Source organism: Hyperolius riggenbachi, chromosome 1 (genome assembly GCF_040937935.1).
Source record: "Hyperolius riggenbachi isolate aHypRig1 chromosome 1, aHypRig1.pri, whole genome shotgun sequence".
Taxonomy (NCBI): Eukaryota; Metazoa; Chordata; class Amphibia; order Anura; family Hyperoliidae; genus Hyperolius; species Hyperolius riggenbachi.
In genome coordinates, this window is record NC_090646.1 from 20,974,125 (window position 1) to 20,998,326 (window position 24,202).

At 46.2% G+C, this 24,202-nt stretch overlaps 1 protein-coding gene and 1 long non-coding RNA gene across 4 annotated transcripts in view; one reads left to right on the forward strand and one right to left on the reverse strand.

The window, feature by feature from the left end:
* The window catches only part of LOC137562555 (uncharacterized), a 110,756-nt gene that overhangs the window by 37 nt on the left and 86,517 nt on the right, over positions 1 to 24,202 (forward strand). For all 3 annotated transcript variants that reach the window (XM_068274032.1, XM_068274014.1, XM_068274022.1), the window contains exon 1: positions 1 to 506. This exon is cut by the window's left edge. Coding sequence is in view for 1 of the 3 variants with exons in the window: in XM_068274022.1 (XP_068130123.1) it covers positions 482 to 506 (25 nt within the window). In the remaining 2 variants the exon portion in view is untranslated. The remainder of the gene's footprint in view (positions 507 to 24,202) is intronic.
* Positions 7,966 to 8,681, reverse strand: LOC137562568 (uncharacterized). Its single transcript, XR_011030140.1, has 2 exons — positions 8,566 to 8,681; positions 7,966 to 8,407 (listed from the first exon to the last, which is right to left on the reverse strand). It is a non-coding gene; the product is annotated as an uncharacterized lncRNA (long non-coding RNA).

A 24,202-nucleotide genomic window follows, 5' to 3' on the forward strand; every position in this document is an offset into this window, starting at 1 on the left:
GACCGGAAAGTTTTTTATGGTTACAGTTGTCCATTAACTCTTGATTTATCTCGGCTTACCTGTTTATTTCATGAATTACCTCTCCTTATTTGTTTATCTCATGCTCTATCTTTCCAAATACGTAAGCTTTGTGAATCAACCCCATTATCCCGTGAGAAGAACAATATGAAGATCAGTAATAGTATTTATTGTCCCTAGAGGATGACAGTATAGAGAGGAGACTATATGATCCCAGGGAAAGGACAATATTAACCAAAGCTAGACAACTTCAAGAGCAAGATAAAATAGTGTTATGTGAGCCCAGGAAAATGTAAATATATAGCCAATCTTGTATGACTGATGGGACTTCAGAATCAGGATCATGGAAAGCCAATGCAATATTGGGCAAGATGGAAAGGACTGGATCTTACCTGTGATCCCAGGAAAATAATACAGATGTGAGCATATAGGATTCTGGAGGAGAAGACATTATGGAGGTGACATGTATGGCATCATCATCATCCCAGGTAAGGTGACTCTCCAGGACATGTACCACTAATGTGTTTATGGGGTGTGTGGGGTCCCAGGCTGTGTGCCAGTGATGTATGGGTGGTGGAGGGTTCTAGGTCTGTATAACCACATAGACAGTACAGGATGGGATAGGTGGGGTCCCAGGCTCTGTGTGGTTATAGGACCAGTGATGTATGGGTGGTGGAGGGTTATAGGTCTGTATAACCACATAGACAGTACAGGATGGGATAGGTGGGGTCCCAGGCTCTGTGTGGTTATAGGACCAGTGATGTATGGGTGGTGGAGGGTTATAGGTCTGTATAACCACATAGACAGTACAGGATGGGATAGGTGGGGTCCCAGGCTCTGTGTGGTTATAGGACCAGTGATGCATGGATAGTGGAGGGTTCTAGGTCTGTATAACCACATAGACAGTACAGGATGGGATAGGTGGGGTCCCAGGCTCTGTGTGGTTATAGGACCAGTGATGTATGGGTGGTGGAGGGTTCTAGGTCTGTATAACCACATAGACAGTACAGGATGGATAGTTTCTAAAGCTTGTCCACCTAGGCTGTGAACATCATAGCACACTGTGATATCAAATGGTGACTGACATGTGAATGTACCGGTGTATATAGTGATTTATACAAACGTTATTTATTAAGCCTTATACCACTGTAGGGAAATCACTGCACAGAAAATATAAATGGGGCCTTAGCTATCATAAACCAAAATGTGAGTAGAAAAAGTCCCTGCATCTTATAGGCAAAATAAAAGTAGTCCCTGACTTACGAACGCCCACCAATACGAACCACTGACCCACCACAATGTCAGGGACTGCATGTATTGTACCCATTTGCCAATCCGCTCCTCCCCCCCCCCCCCCCCCCCTCCGTGTATCCTCCTCTGCGCCTTTGTACATCTATCAGAAGCAGCAGAGCACAGCTCACCTCATCCATTGGCTCCAGTGGCAATCACTGACTTCTCCTCTCCCTCAAGGCTCTCCTAGTGCTGGCTTCTGTTGCTCACGTCATCAGCAATAGCCGACATTGGGGGAAGAGTGAGAGATAGGAGAGGTCTGAGATCACCACTGGAGCCAATGGATGAGGTGAGCTGCGCTGCTGCTTCTAATTTATAAAAAAAAAATGCCTAAGGCCTGGAACCCGCTAGGTTTCCCAGCAGCATTCTTAAAGGGAAGGTTCAGGCACAGTGAAAAAAAAATAAAAATCCAAATCCACTTACCTGGGGCTTCCTCCAGCCCGTGCGCGCTGACGTCATCGGACGTCCTCCGGGCTGTACTGCGCAGGGTTAGAACTACTGAGCCTGCGCACTACAGCCCGGAGGACGTCCGATGACGTCAGCGCGCACCAGTGAGATGCAGATTGGAGCGCAGAAGAAGCCCGACCTGGCAGCCGGCCTGGCTAGGTCGGGTCGGCCACCAGAGACCACCGGGAGCCTGCGGAGCAGCGGCGAGGGCACCTCCTGCCTGCCACGGGCTGGAGGAAGATCTGGATCAAATGAACTCGTGAATGATTCGTTCATGATCCGGACAACACTACAGTCCCACCACGAGTCTCTGCAGTGCAGTGAATATTAATTAGCCATGTGGCTAGCCGCAGAGGAGGAGGGGAGACCTCCTCCTCCAACATTACTGAGCATGTGCAAACAGTCTAACGCTGCTTAGCCCAGTATAACGTACAGCATGCAGCACTTTGTTTTTAACGTGCTGCGTTACTATGTAAGGCAACGTGTTACTGTGAACAGCACATTGATTTTACAGTGCTGTGAGTTAGGCTGCGTTACTGGCTGCTGTAACGTGGGACTTTAACGTCCCACTGCGAAACCAGCCTTAATGCTCAAGAAAAAATCGCTCTAGTGGGTTCCAGCCCTTACGCTAGGACCTGCTGGCAGTGCTTTTCCAAGCGCTTGTGATTTGTAAAGCTCTTGCTAAGGTAATGGATTGGGGGATTTAAAAAAAAAAACATCCCTCAAGTGGGATTGCACACGTAGCATAAAATTAGCAAGAGCTTTTCATATCACAAGCGCACAGAACATCACCGCTAGTGGGTTCCAGGCCTGATAGTATATGCCAAGCTGAAGATTTGCAATTTTACACAATACTAGCAGTGTTTAATGTCTAAGGAAAAAAAAAAAAAGCAATCACTGAGCATTTGCTATTCTGTGCATAAAGTGTTAATATTAGCTAATGTTTATTTTGGGGGGAGGGGTTCCTGGTTTATGCATACTTTACAAAGTGAATCATCAACTTCCTTATTTTCTTCTGCCTGGAGCAAGTGGCTTTGCAAGGTCTAGAAATGTCAGCCTTGTACATATGAACATGTCAGTTTCCTTCCATTTGGTAGACCTGCGTGGTTAGACAGGGTACAGCTGGCTGGAAACTTTTCAAGGAAGGGGTTACTGTGTGTTTCTTTGTAAATTAAAACAACAAATATACATAAGACACAATTACATTTTATTGTTTTCTTTATTTGAGATTACAGCACTGTGTTTACAATCCTGCTTGACAAAATACAAGGTTATAAACAGCATTGTTTTCTAATTACACAAACACTTTATGCTGGGACAGATCAGCCTACCAGAGCAATAAGCCAGTAAGCCACTCTGGGTACAGGTTGTACAAAGTTGTACAGAATTCCTTTTTTAAATGTACACAAGACAATGAGTTTAGAAATTGCACACAAGCATTACCTAAATATCAGGGGCGTAGCAATAGGGGTTGCAGAGGTAGCCACCACATCGGGTCCCTTGGGCCAGAGGGGCCCCGAAGGGCCCTCCCTCAACTACAGTATTAGGCCCCGTTCACATTACAAACGTGGACGGGCATGCGTGCGGAACGCAACGCGTACGAACGTACGCCATCCGCGTTTGTATGCGTTGCGTGGCAGATCCCATCACTGAAAAGTGAATGGGACAGCCACGCGTTTTTGCAAAAAATGCATGCAGCATGCATTCCCGGACCGCACAGGTCCGGAACGCATGCAGTGTGAACATCAGACAGTGCACTCTATGCACTGTCTGATGTCGTGCGTGTCGGCCACCTGCATGCGTTTCCAAAACGCGGCTGAAAACGCGTGCAGTGTGAACGGGGCCTTAGCTCTCTATTGGTCCTGTGCTCATAATAATCACTTCTATAGATACTTTGAATAGTGGTAATCATTAATATACTGTATACTATTCCCTATTACCTTCCTGCACCTCTGACACTGTAGTTACCATTGGCAGGTTTTGGTGCGCCATATCAATTGTCATGTATACAGTGCTTGGGGGGGCCCATTGTAAAACTTGCATCGGGGCCCACAGCTACTTAGCTACGCCACTGCTAAATATAGTGGAAGAGAGGGCAGTGCCCATATAAGTTGACATTGTTAGGGCCCTTTTCCACTAGGTATCGCACTTGCATGTGCAATCGCACCATGATGCAATTTGGTTTCCTTCCATTTCCATTACCGCGACTTCACTGTAAACATTGATGAATCGCAGGGAAAAATCACACAGCTACATATTTTCCTGTTCTCTTATTCAATGTATAGGAGCGCAAACACACCAAAAATTGTGCAGGCCAGTAATTGTGATCAGGGGAAAAATCGCACTAATTGAAATACAGCTCCACAATTTACATGTCAATTGCGGTGCTGTGGCAAAAACGGACTCGATACGATTTTTGGATTGAATCACCCCAGTGGAAAAGGGTCCTAAGAGAATAAAATGCGTGCCAAGGGCATAACAATGGCAACTGAGACTGTGGGAGGGTTCGCTTTTCTCCCCTTCCCCCCTCACATCCCTAGGACCCCTCCAGGGCTCTGCTGGTAACTGCCACCTGACCCCAATATGCAGAGTAGCAGAGTATTTTACCTGCTCCAGTGGCAGGCTGGGTCTGTTCTCCTCCTCACTGTAGCCACACGCTGTACACAAGAGCCATAAAGAGGTGTGCGGTAACACAGCGTATGGCTATAGTGATGAGGCCAGCTGATCTGGCCTGGTGCTCTGCAGGTATGAACAAAAATGGAGGAAGCCCCAGGTAAGTAGCGCTTATTTTGTACATTTTTGCTTGATGACTCCTTTAAAGGACTACTGTAGGGGGGTCGCTGGAAAATGAGTTGAAGTTACCCGGGGCGTCTAATGGTCCCCCGCAGACATCCTGTGTTGGCGCAGCCACTCACCGATGCTCCGGCCCCACCTCCAGTTCACTTCTGGAATTTCAGACTTTAAAGTAAGAAAACCACTGCGCCTGCAGCCCTGCACGCCTGTGTCCTCATTCCCACTGACGTCACCAGGAGCGTACTGCGCAGGTGCATACCGTACTAGGCCTGCACAATACACTCATGGCGACGTCAGCGGGAGCGAGGACACGGATGCACTGGTGCAGTGGTTTTCCGACTTTAAAGTCGGGAATCCAGAAATGAACCGGAGGCGGGGACCCAAGCATCAGCAAGTGGCCTGCATGGGCACAGGACGTATGCGGGGGACCATTACAAGCCCCAGGTAAGTTCAACTCTTTCCCCCCACCAATACAGTACTCCTTTAAAGAGACAGAAGCGAGAAAAAAAATCTGATATAAGGATTTGCATGTGTAGTAAGGCTAAGAAATAAAACATTAGGAGCAGAGATATGAGTCTAATATTGTTTCCAGTACAAGAAGAGTTGTTAAGAAACTCCAGTTGTTATCTATGCAAAAGAGCCATTGAGCTCCACGGCTTTCAAAGTTGCAGAGAGCTCTGTCCTCTGGAGCTTATTATCTCAAGTGTCTGTCACTGTGTTTTATTTTTCTCTGCAGGGGACAGTTCAAAAGTTCATTATAAAATCATTTAGAATGCTGAGTAGTTTGTGAACTGCAAATATTAGAGAATGATGCAATGTTATGAAAAAAACTATATAACTGAAAATAAAAATATGAGAATATTTTCTTTGCTACTAATGTTCTAGTAATTATCCGTACTACACAACCAATTCATTATATCATAATTCTTTTTTGCTTCAGTGTCTCTTTAATACAGGGTGTGGGGGAGAATGGTGGCAGCACTGGTTATGGCAGTAGGAGAATGGTGTCCGTACTCATGGGAAAGGGAGGAAGTAATAATGATGTGTAGGCAGGGACTTAACTACAAACCATGCCCCCCCCCCCCCCCCCAGCAAAACTTTGATGCCTCCCCCTAGTGGTCACACCCTTCTACTTGCCTACCCCAGTGACCCTCACAGCCTGGGGGCCCATCTCACAACAAGTGTGTCCATCATACTCTTCACCCCCATAACAAGTGTAGCCACAAAACCACCTGATCTGAAGAATGGACCCCTTTATCAGAGGGGGTGATTTAGTAATTGGATCCCCCCACAGCTCTGGGCCCCCCTGTGGTTGCAGGAACTGCTACCCTGCAGTCAGAGGCGGGACAAGGTCCTCCAGCACCCAAGGCTGAGACACCAAAGTGCGCCCCTCCACCCCCCCCCCCCAGCCGTCACACACTGATTGCTATTAGACTAAGAGGGCCACAGGGCCCACAACCTCCCCAACACCTTAATATCTAGTTATCTGGCTTGCAGTCACTGCTATGTATCCCCTTTTCTTATTTCTTTCTGCTTCAAACACAATTAGGAATGACAGCTGAATGAATTCTGCGCCCTCTCCTACACTGCGCCCTGAGGCTGGAGCCTCTCCAGCCTATGCCTCGGCCCGGCCCTGCCTGCAGTTATGCCTCTGCTTGTGGGGATTGGCTAGACTTTCTGGGGACAAGATGAAAGGGGTTGTGTTGGCTGCTCTTGTTGTTGCATAACCCCGGATCTCAGAGGGGAGGGCATGGTTTGAGAAGAGGGGGTCATAACATTTTCACTGGTGGGCTTCATGGTTTGTAGTTGTGTAGTAGCCGGTACAGTGTGCCTTTCTTCATAACTATGGTTTGTCACTCAGTGCCTACCTCCTGTGTGATGCTTCGTTCATCCACTGGGTGGCAGTGTATGTACAGCCTTTGAAATTATTTAGATGCGTCACAGTTGTGATTGTCTTTGTCAGGCCTCTTGTGCTAGGTACACACAATACAATTTTCCGACAGATTTACTGTCAGATCGACTAATTCCAACAGGCCCGATCTGATTTCCAATCAATTTTCTGATCGATTTCCATAGAAATGAACGGAAAATCCAACGGAAAATCAGTTAGAAATAGTCGATCTGATAGTAAATCTGTCAGAAAATTGTATTTTGTGTACCTGGAATTCTATGTTTTAGAATCTCCCATCCACCGATATTTCTGGGCTTCACTTAGGCTGAGTTTCCACTAAACGCTCACGTTTTACGTGTGAGAATGCGCATGCAAGCGTTCATAAGATGAAGGAAGAAAGTTTATGCAAAGCAGCGTATTGGAAGATTCCTCCTCCATTGCTTACTATGTAAAACGCATGCGAATGTCCACATCTCACACGCAGACACATGCGCGATTTGAAAGCGTAATGCGAACAATGCAGCAGACATCCGAATGGTTCAGGCAGCACATCACGGGGCAAATGTCTCATAACATGGAAAGTAGCTCATTGACTGTCATTAGCATGTTTTCTAATTTACGTTCAGAAAAATCACGGGAAAACCCGCATCAAAAGAAACTTAGCCTTATTCTTGGAAATCACATGCTTGCACCTAAAGTGGCACTGTTTTCATGAACAACACTAGCGTGTGTGAGTTCTTATAAAGTTAAAGCGGACCCAAACCAAACATTTTTTTAAGTTAAAAATACTTAGTTGCGCCACTCTGACACATACAAAGATAAATAAACACTCCTTTAAGCCTATGAGCATTTCAGTGCATGCTTTTCACCCTTCTCTTTTCATAACTAGGGTTATACTGGGGGCAGCCATTAGCAATTCCTCCTTTGCTGGACACCACCTACTCCACCAGTTTGCCGGATTTTGTCCCGGCAATATGAAAGGAAGGGAGGGGTTCCTCCAATAAATGTAAAATATTTTATATTTGTCATCATGCAGCTGAAAAAAGGCTGCTATTTATTATTATAATTTAGAAAATACATTTTATTTCTGAAATCTTTTATTTTTAATTTGGGTCCACTTTAATGCTTTGGTTTCATGGCTGTGTACAAAAGTAAATAAAGTAAAAAAAAAAAAAATGAAGTCCTCAGTTGCTTGCTTCTACTCCATGCTCAACAACACTTTCTTCTATTGACCAGCGATGATCACAAAAAGTCATTAGCTGATGGCTTTGACTGGTTGCGGTCGGTTTACCTGCTGCATATATAACATAACGTACCGACTCAGGTACAGTAAAACCCCCATTATCCGGCACCAGTACGGATTGGCTGATGCCGGTAAGTGTGCTTTCTGGTTGCTTTAGAGTCAATGTTGAAAATAGTCCTAGCTAATACAGTACTATACCCCACGTTGTATACTTACTATAAACTAAGTATTAATGCTGAAATACAGTATCGTAATTAAAAACAAACCAAGACGAAGGACAGACTTAATGTAACAGAGGTTTATTACTGTATAAAGAGGTGTCAAAGTAGATTTATGCATCCAGCAAGGCCAGGATTTTGTTTCTGGTTGCTTGAGACATCTGGATAACGCAGTTCTGGAAAATGGGGTTTTTACTGTATTAAGTTCCTGTATACAATCTATACCTACGACATAACTCCCTGTGAAAATCCAAATAATCTGTCTGTAGATATAAACACGTCCTTCTGGTGAAAGCACAACTCCCCGACAGCACATAGGAAAGTGGCGTATCGCTCCCTGAAGATTTGAGACATGCAATCTCCTAAAATTCCTTTGCGTTGGAAACCCCATTAGCTGGATCCCATATTCCTCAGGCTTCACCCCATCATATATACCCAGGCTGAGAAAACCTTCTCTTGGTGTTCTGATTTAGGCGGGAACCTGTTGATGTCGGCAAACATCCCCAGCTACTGAGATAACAATAGTCATTTTATTTAGTGTACACAAATAAAACATAAGAACATAAAGGCAAAAAACAAAGACAACGTGGTTCTCTGGCAAAGGTGGAACAACCAGTATTAAGCAAATACTTTGAAGAGAAATTGTTTGAGGTTATTCTACAGACCTGAGACTAGTGAGACCATCAGCAGCAAAGCGAGGATGGGCATCCAGAACATTCTGGTGGAAGGGACTGTAGCGATTGCAGGACTAAGCTGCAGCTAGATCTTGTCAGGTCGAGAGCTTGAGAATGAACGGGGCGGGCCAAACCCTCCGGAAGCTGTTTATAGACAATGTCACATGACTTACTGGAAAGTCCAGACCTTGACTGTAATTAAAATGATGTCAGAATCCGTTACTCCTCTTTTCTCTTAAAAAAAAAGTACTTGTACTACAGCTTATTATGCCAGGCTTGTAGTTTTTCTCCCTTACTTTGTCTTGAAATGAGCTTTCTGATTACACAGATTTTTCTCTTTTCGGTGAAAATCAATCTAGGGTGTTGGCAAATGTATAAAAAAAGTTGATTTTTCTTTTAAACTACATCTGAAGTAAGTGGGATATGGAGGTGATTCCTGGCAGTCCTGCTGATCGTTTGCCTCTTAGGCCTGGAACCCACTAGCAGCGCTTTTCGAAACATTTTCTAAGCACTAGTGGCGTTGCTAGGCAGGGCCGGTTCTAGACTGTTTGCTGCCTGAGGCAAACTTGTGAGGATGCTGCCCCTCCATCCCCCACCCCAGAATTGGAATGATCGCACAGGACCCGACAATTTGCACTGCACTTTATTGCTACGGTGAGCCCCCCAAAAACACCCACAGTGTAGGTAGTTAGCCAGTTATAGGTGCCCACAGTGTTGGTAGCTCAGCACAGTTGCCCCAGTATAGGTTGGCCAGGCTCTCTCTTCACTTCCTGTTTCTGCCTGGTGCTGTCAGCAGACTTCTGCCGCCTGAGGAAGTCGCCTCACTTGGCATCATGGGTGGACTGAGCCTCTTGCTAGGATCTGAAGAAATCCGGGGCACATTTGGGCACTCCAGCTGAAAAATGGGGGGGCCATGCACAATAATGTGGGTGTGGTCATGGGTGGGTTCAAATTGACATGAACTTGAGAGCGGTCTAAGTAGGCCTGCCCAGCACAATGTTGGATAAAGCCCCTCCCCCTCCATTAATACAATAAATAAAATAAATAAATGCAGCATAGCACATAAACAGGCAGTGTCACTTAAACATAACTAGGCAGAGTTACCTGGCTTCTGTGCTGGCTGGTCTGGCTTTCTGCTTAGCGGGCTGGCCTGCTACCAGGTTGTCTGGCAGTCCGCTTCCCCCCCCCCCCCCCCCCCTCAGCATTCCCTGAACTAGTGGATCACAACTCCCAGCATGCCCAAATACAAAAACCACAGCACCCACCATGCCCCCATAGAGGCACCACAGCACCCAGCATACCCCCCATTGATGTATCACAGCTCCCAGCATACCCTCCAATGAGGCTCCACAACTCTGACTGTCGGGGGACATCCCAGAATAGATCCGGGGCACGTGCCACTGATATTTGAGGCTAGCAGCGCCCCTGCTAAGTACTTGTGATTTGTGAAAAGCTCTTGCTAATGTAATGCTATGGTTGTGTTCTCACTTGAGGGATTTTAAAAAAAATCCCCCATAGCGTTTCATTAGCAAAAGCCTTACAAATCACAAGGCATTGTCACTAATCATATCGGCCGCGGGACTCCATGCTACTGCGCAGGCGTGGACTAGGAGGAATTTATGACTGAGAAAAAAAATATTTGTAAAGAAATGTAACGCCAGGCAGATGCAGTCACCAGACATCACAGGCAATTGATTTATTTTTGTTACATTTGCTGCTTTATTATTTACATAACATTGACTGCAGCACATTATTACACAGTATCCTATATACTACTGAAGATTGTAAATATGCACAAACCCGGAAGCACCTGCAGGTTTAGTGTGGGTGGTGCAGTTCGGCCCAGCAGGGCCTGAGAAATCCACCTGCGCGGCATAGCCCGAGCTGAGCTCGGGCTTACCGCCAGGGAGGTTAAACAATACCAGTTGCCCGGCAGCCCTGCTGGTCTATTTGGCTGCAGTAGTGTCTGAATCACACACCTGAAACAAGCATGCGGCTAATCTTGTCAGATCTGACAATAATGCTTCATGCTTATTCAGGGGCAATGGCCAGATCTGGCAATAATGTCAAAAACCTGATCTGCTGCATGCTTTTTCAGGGGCTATGGGAGCCGCTGCGGGTCACGCGGATCTGAGGTTTACTACAAGCAGGACAGGCGAGGGGGACCCGGTGAGCCTGTCCTGCTGCAGGACGCAGCCGCCCGAAACCAGCGGTGGCCAGGAGCAAGATGTCACCTGACACATGACGCCGCGGCGTTACCCTGGTGCTAATGTATCCTGCCACTAGAGATGAGCGTAATGATGTAATTACGATTTCGCGAAATTTCACGTAATTAGTGTAATTACGATTATGACCGTAAGTACATAATCGTGATGAAGAAGGATTTCGCGAAATTTCGCGTGACCGTAATTTTCGCGTAATTTTCGCATTACTTTGGGTGTTACGAAATGAATGCGTATGGCCATGCTCCCAAGCGGAAAAGTTGACGCATGGATCAATGTTAGGTAGCCGCCGACTTTAAGGGTTAATAGCAAAGCCCCCTTAAATGCTAAGAGCCTCAAATTTGGAGAATATATTAAGGAGATCAGGAGGAATAAGAGGAAAAACATTTTTTTCAAAAAGACCTTATAGTTTTTGAGAAAATCGATGTTAAAGTTTCAAAGTAAAAATGTATACATTTAAAAACCCGCCGACTTTAACGGTTAATAGCAAAGCCTGCTTAAAGTTTAGGAACACCAAATTCCTAGGGTATATTAAGGGGATCAGTTGGAATAAGAGGAAAAAATTTTTTTTCAAAAAGACCTTATAGTTTTTGAGAAAATCGATTTTTAAGTTTCAAGGGCAAAAATGTCTTTTAAATGCGGAAAATGTCAGTTTTTTTTGCACAGGTAACAATAGTGTATTATTTTCATAGATTCCCCCAAGTGGGAAGAGTTTTACTTACTTCGTTCTGAGTGTGGGAAATATAAAAAAAAAACGACGTGGGGTCCCCCCTCCCAGACCTCTTTAACCCCTTGTCCCCCATGCAGGCTGGGATAGCCAGAATGCGGAGCACCGGCCGCGTGGGGCTCCGCACCCTGACTATACCAGCCCGCATGGTCCATGGATTGGGGGGTCTCGGAAGGGGAGGGGCAGCCAAGCTTTCCCCTCCCCCTCCGAGCCCTTGTCCAATCCAAGGACAAGGGGCTCTTCTCCACCTCCGATGGGCGGTGGAGGTGGAGGCCGCGATTTCCTGGGGGGGGGGGGGGGGGGGTTCATGGTGGAATCTGGGAGTCCCCTTTAAAAAGGGGTCCCCCAGATGCCCACCCCCCCTCCCAGGAGAAATGAGTATAGAGGTACTTGTACCCCTTACCCATTTCCTTTAAGAGTTAAAAGTAAATAAACACACAAACACATAGAAAAAGTATTTTAATTGAATAAAAAACATAACCACGAAAAAAGTCCTTTAATATTCTTAATTAACCAATAATACTTACCTGTCCCTTTAAATAAATGATCCCACGCAATATCCTCGGAAATGTTCTATCAGTTACAATGTAACAAAGTTATTACAATGTAACAACTTTGTTACATTGTAACTACGCCGCACCCGATGTCACTCGCCGCTCAGCCGCCGCAGCAATTACGCATCCGAGCAGGACGCTAAGTCCCCGCAGCTCCCGCTGTCCACCCCGCCCACATGTCACCCACATGTCACCCACATGTGGGTGACATGTGGGTGACATGTGGGAGAGGCGGGGAGGGCAGCAGAGCCGGCGGGGACTTAGCGTCCATCACGGAGTCCGGACCCGACAGAGCTCTGAGCTATATAGCTCAGAGCTCTCTAAGCATCTTTGTATTTGGGCTCCAAAGAGCCCCATTGGTCCTTAGCAGACCAATGGGGTCCCTTCAAATCAGAAGGAACCCCATTGGTCTGCTAAGGACCAATGGGGCTCCTTGGAGCCCAAATACAAAGATGCTTAGAGAGCTCTGAGCTATATAGCTCAGAGCTCTGTCGGGTCCGTGCGGCGGGTGAGCGGAGAGTGACGTCGGGTGCGGCGTAGTTACAATGTAACAAAGTTGTTACATTGTAATAACTTTGTTACATTGTAACTGATAGAACATTTCCGAGGATATTGCGAGGGATCATTTATTTAAAGGGACAGGTAAGTATTAATGGTTAATCTATATATATAATAGACTTAAAGAGAACCAGAGATGAAGCACCCTCTTGTATTTTACCTTATAAATCAGTGGGAACATGACAGTAAACACCTAATCTGCCCTTTGTTTCATTGTTCTCTGTGTAATCTGACTATAATCACCTCTGATAAGAATCCCCGACTGAACAGTCAGGCTGCTCCGTCTAGCTTTGCTACAGAAAGATTATAGCTAAGTCTGTCTTCTGTGGTGTTATTTCAAGCCCAAGCCTGCCCCCTTGTGGCTTTGCTATAATGACTCAGCAATAATCATTCCCAGCAAAGCCAGATTTAATTGCTCAGTCTGGGATTCTTGTGACTGCTGATAACAGACACTTTTAGCAGTGAGGGTCAAACAGAGAGCATGGTAAGTGTTTTCTCTAATGTTCTTACTGATATACATGGTAAAATACACAAGGGTGCTTCGTCTCTGGTTCCCTTTAAGCTGAGTACACACGTACGATAACGATCGTTCAAAAACGAACGATAACGACAATTGGACCGATAATCGTGCGCTCCAAATTTTCCAACAATCGTTTTTTGGGCCGATAACGACCGTTATCGTTCAATCCGACCGATCCAACCCGGCGGATTTTTTCGAAAGATAATCGTTAAATCGTTGCAGTGTGTACAAAGATCGTCCGATAACGCATGTTCTTATTGCCTGTCATAACGTCACTTCCGTTTGCGCACGCATTTTTTAATCGTTCGTCGTTCAGTATTTTATACTTATATCGTTCACGTGTGTACACAATCGTTCATTACGAATGATCTTTTCTGTCTAATTTGAATATCGTGTAAACGTCACGAATCGTTCGTAACGAACGATCTTTATCGGACGTGTATACGAACCTTAAGTGCCTCAACCTTCGAGCAAGAAGAAGAAGTAATTTGCATGAGAAAATGTATGCGTGCTCAAACACCAAGTTTAAGGCCTCTTTTCCACGGACTGTTGAGCTGTGTGCTCAGCAAGCAGTTACCAGGCAGCAGCAAGCAGTTACCAGGCAGCAGCAAGCAGTTACCAGGCAGCAGCAAGCAGTTACCGGGCAGCAGCAAGCTGTTACCAGGCAGCAACAAGCTGTTACCGGGCAGTAGTGAGCAGTTGTAAGAGTTTGAGAGGCATTTTACTGCCTATCAACTGTCCATGGAAAAGAGGCCTACCCTAGCAAGTCTGGCTTTGCAAATCTGGCTTAATTGGCTATTCATGAGGCAATGCTCATGCAAATTTGCTTTTGCGTGCCAAACTATGCAGGGTCAAAAAAACAATACCGCAAAGCAGGCATGGGCTTCCAAATTCCGCGGAAGCTAAAATTCCGCCGGAATTGGGGTTTCCGCATGGTTCCGCGGAATTCGGAAATTGCAATCCGGAATTCGGAATTCCGGCAAAATCGGAATCGGAATGAATTGACCAATCAGGAGATGCGGAATGAGTTGACCAATCATAATCAGCGGAAAGTTACTGCGCTAAAATAACGGTTTCAACATTTTTTTTATCCAAATTTACAAAATACAAATCAACTTTATTGACAATAGACTGTTATCAACAGTATTGATGATCATCTTAAATTTCAGATACAAAAACGATATTTCAAATGAGCGATTGAGTAATTCCGCCTAAATTTACGGAAATTAGTTTAAAAATTACGGAAATCCGTTTAAAAATACGGAAACCGGAAAGTGCACGTGGCGGAATACCGCGGAATGCCGTGGAATGTAGCGGAATTCCACCGGAATGTAGCGGAAGCGGAATTTTGTTATGGCGGTATGCGGAATTACCGCGGAATCGGAAATTGGCACTTCCAACCATGCCTGCCGCAAAGCGGTCGCCCTGCTATATGCCAGTGATGAGCGAAAATGCAAAAATTTGTTTCGACAATTTTTTGCCGAATTTTCGCCTAATTTCGTTTTGACAGGCAAATTTTCTATCTAATTTTTTCGCGTTAATTTTCGCCTAATGCCAGTCATTTTCACGTTACTTGCGTATTATTGCTGACATTTTCCGCATAAGGGCATTAGCGTCCGCATTCAGAGAAGTTTCTTGCGCATTATTGCGGACATTTTTCCGTATAAACGTCCGCATAGACTGAATTTCCATGCGGATTATTGTGGACATTTTTCCGCATAAGGGCATAAGCATCCGCATACAATGAATTTTCGATGCTGGTCGAAAACGCAAATATTTCTGAAGATTTTCATGAAAATTCGCTAAAAATGAAAATGGGATTTTCGATGCGAAACTGCTACATGCTACATTAGCACTATCCAGGAGCACCACAGGGAAGATTCCCAATGCCCCCCTTTTTATACAACCGGGGAACCACAGCGGCACCCCGGGGGGGGAGGCTAGGTGGTGCAGGCGACCCCCCCCCCCCCCCAAGTGTGGCCAGCGCCGGGAGAGCCGTCTGCACCCACCTCCCAATATTAAAAACAGGCACTTACCTTAACGTCCATTGCGTTCTGCTACATGCGCATTAACTTGGGGGCACCACATGAGAAAGGAGTGAAGCATGGGTCACCCCGAGCTTTAGAGCTCAGGGCTGGCTCACATACAACACTCCGGGGGGGGGGAGGATAAAGCACAGACAACTAACTCCAGGGCTCACACCGCCGGAGCAAGCCATCCACCACCTGCCTCCAAAGGATACAAACTGCAAAAAATGCTTTCCATGAGAAAATGAATGCGCATGCAGCAGAACGCAATGGACGTTAAGGTAAGTGCCTGTTTTTAATATTGGGAGGTGGGTGTGGCCGGCTCTCCCTGGCGCTGGCCACACTTGGGGGGGGGGGGGGCGGCTGCGCCACCCAGCCTCCCCCTCCGGGGTGCCGCTGTGGTTCCTAGGCAGTGAGAGAGCCTGGGACCCTGCGGTCCCCCCGGTTGTATAAAAAGGGGGGCATTGGGAATCCTCCCCGTGGCGCTCCTGGATAGTGCTAATGTAGCATGAACTTATTCCCGCAAGTATTGGTTTTTTGACCCTGCATAGTTTGGCATGCGAAAGCAAATGCATATTTGCATGAGCATTGCCTCATGAATAGCCAATTAGGCCAGAATTGGAAAGCCAGACTTGCTAGGGTTAAACTTGGTGTTTGAGCACGCATACATTCTCTAATGGAAAGCCGAAAGATACTGATAAAGATACTGATCTGTTGCATGTGTGCAGCATCTGTGTGTGCAGCATCTTGCAAAGATTTCTGTCTGATGGGGAGTGCAGCTTCATAGAATAAACGGTGTAGGTATGGCTCTCATACTACATGGAAGGGGGTAAAATTGGTCTGTGATCTTTGATTTTCCAAAGACTTATCTGATGTGTGTACGCACCTTTATTCTTCTTGCTTCAAGGTTGAGGCACGTACTCTATTAGATAGATAGAAGATGCGGCGTATGCTACGACGCGGGTCGGCTAGTTAAGAATATTAAAGGACTTTTTTCGTGGTTATGTTTTTTTGTTCAATTAAAATACTTTTTCTATGTGTTTGTGTGTTTATTTACTTTTAACTCTTAAAGGAAATGGGTAAGGGGTACAAGTACCTCTATACTCATTTCTCCTGGGAGGGGGGGTGGGCATCTGGGGGACCCCTTTTTAACCACTTGAGGACTACAGTCTTTCTAACCCTTAAGGACCAGGCACTTTTTTTCCACTCAGACCACTGCAGCTTTCACGGTTTATTGCTCGCTCATACAACCTACCACCTAAATGAATTTTGGCTCCTTTTCTTGTCACTAATAAAGCTTTCTTTTGGTGCTATTTGATTGCTTCTGCGATTTTTACTTTTTATTATATTCATCAAAAAAGACATGAATTTTGGCAAAAAAATGATTTTTTTAACTTTCTGTGCTGACAATTTTCAAATAAAGTAAAATTTCTGTATACATGCAGCGCGAAAAATGTGGACAAACATGTTTTTGATAAAAAAAACCCCATTCAGTGTATATTTATTGGTTTGGGTAAAAGTTATAGCGTTTACAAACTATGGTGCAAAAAGTGAATTTTCCCATTTTCAAGCACCTCTGACTTTTCTGACCCCCTGTCATGTTTCATGAGGGGCTAGAATTCCAGGATAGTATAAATACCCCCCAAATGACCCCATTTTGGAAAGAAGACATCCCAAAGTATTCACTGAGAGGCATAGTGAGTTCATAGAAGATATTATTTTTTGTCACAAGTAAGCGGAAAATGACACTTTGTGACAAAAAAAAAGAAAAAAAAAAAGAATCCATTTCTTCTAACTTGCGACAAAAAAAAATGAAATCTGCCACGGACTCACCATGCCCCTCTCTGAATACCTTGAAGTGTCTACTTTCCAAAATGGGGTCATTTGTGGGGTGTGTTTACTGTCCTCGCATTTTGGGGGGTGCTAATTTGTAAGCACCCCTGTAAAGCCTAAAAGTGCTCATTGGACTTTGGGCCCCTTAGCGCAGTTAGGCTGCAAAAAAGTGCCACACATGTGGTATTGCCGTACTCAGGAGAAGTAGTAGAATGTGTTTTGGGGTGTATTTTTACACATACCCATGCTGGGTGGGAGAAATCTCTCTGTAAATGACAATTTTTTCATTTTTTTTACACACAATTGTCCATTTACAGAGTTATTTCTCCCACCCAGCATGGGTATGTGTAAAAATACACCCCAAAACACATTGTACTACTTCTCCCGAGTACGGCGATACCACATGTGTGGCACTTTTTTGCACCCTAACTGCGCTAAAGGGCCCAAAGTCCAATGAGTACCTTTAGGATTTCACAAGTCATTTTGCGGAATTTGATTTCCAGACTACTCCTCACGGTTTAGGGCCCCTAAAATGCCAGGGCAGTATAGGAACCCCACAAATGACCCCATTTTAGAAAGAAGACACCCCAAGGTATTCCGTTAGGAGTATGGTGAGTTCATAGAAGATTTTATTTTTTGTCAAAAGTTAGCGGAAAATTGATTTTTATTGTTTTTTTCACAAAGTGTCATTTTCCACTAACTTGTGACAAAAAATAAAATCTTCTATGAACTCACCATACTCCTAACGGAATACCTTGAGGTGTCTTCTTTCTAAAATGGGGTCATTTGTGGGGTTCCTATACTGAACTGGCATTTTAGGGGCCCTAAACCGTGAGGAGTAGTCTGGAAATCAAATTTCGCAAAATGACCTGTGAAATCCTAAAGGTACTCATTGGACTTTGGGCCCTTTAGCGCAGTTAGGGTGCAAAAAAGTGCCACACATGTGGTATTGCCATACTCGGGAGAAGTAGTACAATGTGTTTTGGGGTGTATTTTTACACATACCCATGCTGGGTGGGAGAAATACCTCTGTAAATGACAATCTTTTGATTTTTTTACACACAATTGTCCATTTACAGAGTTATTTCTCCCACCCAGCATGGGTATGTGTAAAAATACACCCCAAAACACATTGTACTACTTCTCCCGAGTACGGCGATACCACATGTGTGGCACTTTTTTGCACCCTAACTGCGCTAAAGGGCCCAAAGTCCAATGAGTACCTTTAGGATTTCACAGGTCATTTTGCGGAATTTGATTTCCAGACTACTCCTCACGGTTTAGGGCCCCTAAAATGCCAGGGCAGTATAGGAACCCCACAAATGACCCCATTTTAGAAAGAAGACACCTCAAGGTATTCCGTTAGGAGTATGGTGAGTTCATAGAAGATTTTATTTTTTGTCACAAGTTAGTGGAAAATGACACTTTGTGAAAAAAACAATAAAAATCAATTTTCCGCTAACTTTTGACAAAAAATAAAATCTTCTATGAACTCACCATACTCCTAACGGAATACCTTGGGGTGTCTTCTTTCTAAAATGGGGTCATTTGTGGGGTTCCTATACTGCCCTGGCATTTTAGGGGCCCTAAACCGTGAGGAGTAGTCTTGAAACCAAATGTCGCAAAATGACCTGTGAAATCCTAAAGGTACTCATTGGACTTTGGGCCCCTTAGCGTACTTAGGGTGTAAAAAAGTGCCACACATGTGGTACCGCCGTACTCAGGAGAAGTAGTATAATGTGTTTTGGGGTGTATTTTTACACATACCCATGCTAAGTGGGAGAAATATCTCTGTAAATGACAATTGTTTGATTTGTTTTACACACAATTGACCATTTACATAGAAATTTCTCCCACCCAGCATGGGTATGTGTAAAAATACACCCAAAAACACATTATACTACTTTTCCTGAGTACGGCGGTACCACATGTGTGACACTTTTTTGCAGCCTAGGTGCGCTAAGGGGCCCAACGTCCTATTCACGGGTCATTTTGAGGCATTTGTTTTCTAGACTACTCCTCGCGGTTTAGGGCCCCTAAAATGCCAGGGCAGTATAGGAACCCCACAAGTGACCCCATTTTAGAAAGAAGACACCCCAAGGTATTCCGTTAGGTGTATGGCGAGTTCATAGAAGATTTTATTTTTTGTCACAAGTTAGCGGAAAATGACACTTTGTGAAAAAAAACCAATAAAAAATCAATTTCCGCTAACTTTTGACAAAAAATAAAATCTTCTATGAACTCGTCATACACCTAACAGAATACCTTGGGGTGTCTTTTTTTCTAAAATGGGGTCACTTGTGGGGTTCCTATACCGCCCTGGCATTTTACGGGCCCAAAACCGTGAGTAGTCTGGAAACCAAATGTCTCAAAATGACTGTTCAGGGGTATAAGCATCTGCAAATTTTGATGACAGGTGGTCTATGAGGGGGCGAATTTTGTGGAACCGGTCATAAGCAGGGTGGCCTTTTAGATGACAGGTTGTATTGGGCCTGATCTGATGGATAGGAGTGCTAGGGGGGTGACAGGAGGTGATTGATGGGTGTCTCAGGGGGTGGTTAGAGGGGAAAATAGATGCAATCAATGCACTGGGGAGGTGATCGGAAGGGGGTCTGAGGGGGATCTGAGGGTTTGGCCGAGTGATCAGGAGCCCACACGGGGCAAATTAGGGCCTGATCTGATGGGTAGGTGTGCTAGGGGGTGACAGGAGGTGATTGATGGGTGTCTCAAGGTGTGATTAGAGGGGGGAATAGATGCAAGCAATGCACTGGCGAGGTGATCAGGGCTGGGGTCTGAGGGCATTCTGAGGGTGTGGGCGGGTGATTGAGTGCCCTAGGGGCAGATAGGGGTCTAATCTGATAGGTAGCAGTGACAGGGGGTGATTGATGGGTAATTAGTGGGTGTTTAGGGTAGAGAACAGATGTGAACACTGCACTTGGGAGGTGATCGGACGTCGGATCTGCGGGCGATCTATTGGTGTGGGTGGGTGTTCAGTTTGCCCGCAAGGGGCAGGTTAGGGTCTGATTGATGGGTGGCAGTGACAGGGGGTGATTGATGGGTGGCAGTGACAGGGGGTGATTGATGGGTGATTGACAGGTGATTGACAGGTGATCAGTGGGTTATTACAGGGAAGGACAGATGTAAATAATGCCCTGGCGAATTGATAAGGGGGGGTCTGAGGGCAATCTGAGCGTGTAGGCGGGTGATTGGGTGCCCGCAAGGGGCAGATTAGGGTCTGATCTGATGGGTAACAGTGACAGGTGGTGATAGGGGGTGATTGATGGGTGATTGATGGGTAATTAGTGGGTGTTTAGAGGAGAGAATAGATGTAAACAATACATTTGGGAGGTAATCTGACGGCGGGTTTGCGGGCGATCTAATGGTGTGGGTGGGAGATCAGATTGCCCGCAAGGGGCAGGTTAGGGGCTGATTGATGGGTGGCAGTGACAGGGGGTGATTGATGGGTGATAGGTGATTGGCAGGTGATTGACAGGTGATCAGTGGGTTATTACAGGGAAGAACAGATGTAATTAATGCACTGGCGAATTGATAAGGGGGGGTCAGAGGGCAATCTGAGCGTGTTGGCGGGTGATTGGGTGCCCGCAAGGGGCAGATTAGAGTCTCATCTGATAGGTAAAAGTGACAGGTGGTGATAGGGGGTGATTGATGGGTGATTGATGGGTAATTAGTGGGTGTTTAGAGGAGAGAATAGATGTAAACAATGGATTTGGGAGGTGATCTGATGTCGGATCTGCGGGCAATCTATTGGTGTGGGTGGGTGATCAGATTGCCCGCAAGGGGCAGGTTAGGGGCTGATTGTTGGGTGGCAGTGACAGGGGGTGATTGATGGGTGATTGATGGGTGATTGATGGGTGATTGACGGGTGATTGACAGGTTATCAGGGAAGATAGATGCATACAGTACACAGGGGGGGGGGGGTCTGGGGGGGGGTCTGGGGAGAATCTGAGGGGTGGGGGGGTGATCAGGAGGGGGCAGGGGGCAGGGGGGGATATAAAAAAAAAAATAGCGTTGACAGATAGTGACAGGGAGTGATTGATGGGTTATTAGGGGGGTGATTGGGTGCAAACAGGGGTCTGGGGGGTAGGCAGGGGGGGGTCTGAGGGGTGCTGTGGGCGATCAGTGGGCGGGGGGGGGCAGATCAGTGTGTTTGGGTGCAGACTAGGGTGGCTGCAGCCTGCCCTGGTGGTCCCTCGGACACTGGGACCACCAGGGCAGGAGGCAGCCTGTATAATACACTTTGTATACATTACAAAGTGTATTATACACTTTGTATGCGGCGATCGCGGGGTTAACATCCCGCCGGCGCTTCCGTACGGCCGGCGGGATGTTACGGCGGGTGGGCGGAGCCAGTTGCCGGGGGAAGCGCGCGTCATCAATGACGCGATCGCTCCCCCGGCATGCCTAAAGGACGCGCCGCCTGAAGGCGTATTGCGGTCCTTTAGGCGTCCACTTTGCCGCCGCCCATGGGCTGTGGGCGGTCGGCAAGTGGTTAAAGGGGACTCCCAGATTCCACCATGAACCCCCCCCCCCCCCCAGGAAATCGCGGCCTCCACCTCCACCGCCCATCGGAGGTGGAGAAGAGCCCCTTTGTCCTTGGATTGGACAAGGGCTCGGAGGGGGAGGGGAAAGCTTGGCTGCCCCTCCCCTTCCGAGACCCCCCAATCCATGGACCATGCGGGCTGGTATAGTCAGGGTGCGGAGCCCCACGCGGCCGGTGCTCCGAATTCTGGCTATCCCAGCCTGCATGGGGGACAAGGGGTTAAAGAGGTCTGGGAGGGGGGGACCCCACGTCGTTTTTTTTTATATTTCCCACACTCAGAACGAAGTAAGTAAAAGCAGGCTTTGCTATTAACCGTTAAAGTCGGCGGGTTTTTAAATGTATACATTTTTACTTTGAAACTTTAACATCGATTTTCTCAAAAACTATAAGGTCTTTTTGAAAAAAAAAATTTTTTCCTCTTATTCCTCCTGATCTCCTTAATATATTCTCCAAATTTGAGGCTCTTAGCATTTAAGGGGGCTTTGCTATTAACCCTTAAAGTCGGCGGCTTTTTTATAGTATACGGAGCGTTACGGTTTAACACGAAATTACGGTAGCGTTTAATGCGAAATTACGGCATGAACGAAACGCAAAATTACGCGTTGAAAATTACGCTTACGGTATTTTCAATTACGATTTTAATGGCAATTACGCTACGCTAATTTCGCATCGTAATCGCAAATTTCGCATGCGTAATTATAGTAATGCGAAATTACGAAAATTTCGGCTCAACATCTACCTGCCACAGCTCAAACTGTCTAAAATCAGCTTTTTGGAGAGACGTCAACTCATAAATTAGCATCGTTTTGGGATGTGGGAGAAAACCAGAGTGCCCAGAGGCAACCCACAAAAATGGAGGGAAAAACAGACTCTGTGCAAATAGTAACCTAGATTCAAACCAGGGACTGTAGCACTGCAAGTCAAGAATACTGCTGAATACTTATTATAGTACTATTATAGTACCTAGCGTTGCCCGATTATGTATTTGGCTGGTGTTGGCTCCGCCCTCTTTTTCTAACCCTAACACACAATTACTTAATGACCAAGTTTGTGAGCTTTGCAGTCTTTGGCATCAATAATTTGCATTGAGATTAAACAAATCTGATTGGCTGTTTGTGGCTCCACCCCTTTGTCTAAATTTGAACCCCAGTCACCCAATAACCAACTGTACCAGGTTTGAGGATTGCGCCATTAACAGAGCAAATATGGTAGCAGCAAAATATATTCCCCTTGAAAATCAATAGGTGAATTATGATTGGCTTTTGTAAGCTCCACCCACTTTTCTGAATATTATTCCCAGTCACCCAGTGACCAACTGTGCAAAGTTTGAGACCCCTACTACTAACAGTGTAAGAATGGCTGCAGTTTACATTTCCCAGTGACATGTGTATTTGTCTCCGCCCCCTGTTTGGTTATGGGAATAAAAAGTATCCTATACTTTATTCCAGGTAATGTACTATGTGTGTGCCAAATTTCATTCAAATCCATTCAGCCATTTTTGCGTGATCGAGTAACAAACATCCAAACATCCGAACTTTCCCATTTATTATATTAGTAGGATATCATTTTATGACACTCCCGACGTGACATGGGAACAGTGTTGTAGGGATAGCCATAGCATCCATAGCATCTGCTTTGGGCTGACCTATGCCACGGGGGGGCCAGGGCACAGCCCCGTTTCCATGGGCAGGTGTGGGGGGGCACAGTGGTGGAGGGGGGAGCCACAGCCCCACTGAGAGGGAGGGGGGCCCGACTTCTCCCTCCATTGCTCTCCACCAGGCCCCCTTCGTGCTCCCCACTCCTCGGTAGGCAGAGAAGACTATAAGACAGCTCACCTCCCTCCCTGCTCCAAATGCCGATGACTTGCCACTTGCCGCTGGTCTCCTGTCCGCATATCTGCTTATACTCTCTCTATCCTGATTAGCAGGAAGTAGAGCGAGTATAAGCAGATATGCCCCTTCCAAGCAGATCGCTCCCTCACTGTCCTCCACCTCCTGGATCTTCCAGTCAGGGTCACTTGGCGCATGCGCAGTCTGGCCGCACATGCCACACTATCTGGATACGGGAGCGCGATGGGGTTGCCAGGCTGTGCACGCATAGTTGGCCCTGGACCGGAGGCCACTTGTGGATGAACCAGGAGGCGGAGGAGGACGCAATAAGCCTGGAAGGGGCTGGAGGAAGCCCCAGGTATGTATAGTCCCTTCCCATTTGTCTCAGGCTTACATTAAAGAGAATCGTGGGTACAAGAAAAAAAAATTCAAAAAGACCTTGTCGTTTTTGAGAAAATCGATTTTAAAAATGCAAAGGAAAATGTTTTTTAATGAAAACATTTTTTTTAAAAATATAAGTAACTAGCCGACCCGCGGCGTAGCATACGCCGCATAAGGGGGTAGAGGGCAGGAAGGGGGTATTGGGCACAGCGGCGGGGAGGGGGGTCAGACCCCGCCTCAACTGGGTACCCCATGTGTGCTCCCCCTCCAGCTTAAGCTCAGCAGGAACCTCCCCTCACTTGGGTCCCCCATGTGTGCTCTACCTCCAGTTTAAGCTCAGCAGGAACTCCCCCCCCCCCCTCACCTGGGTCCCCCATGTGCGCTCCCCCTCCTGCTTAAGCTCATCAGGAACCCCC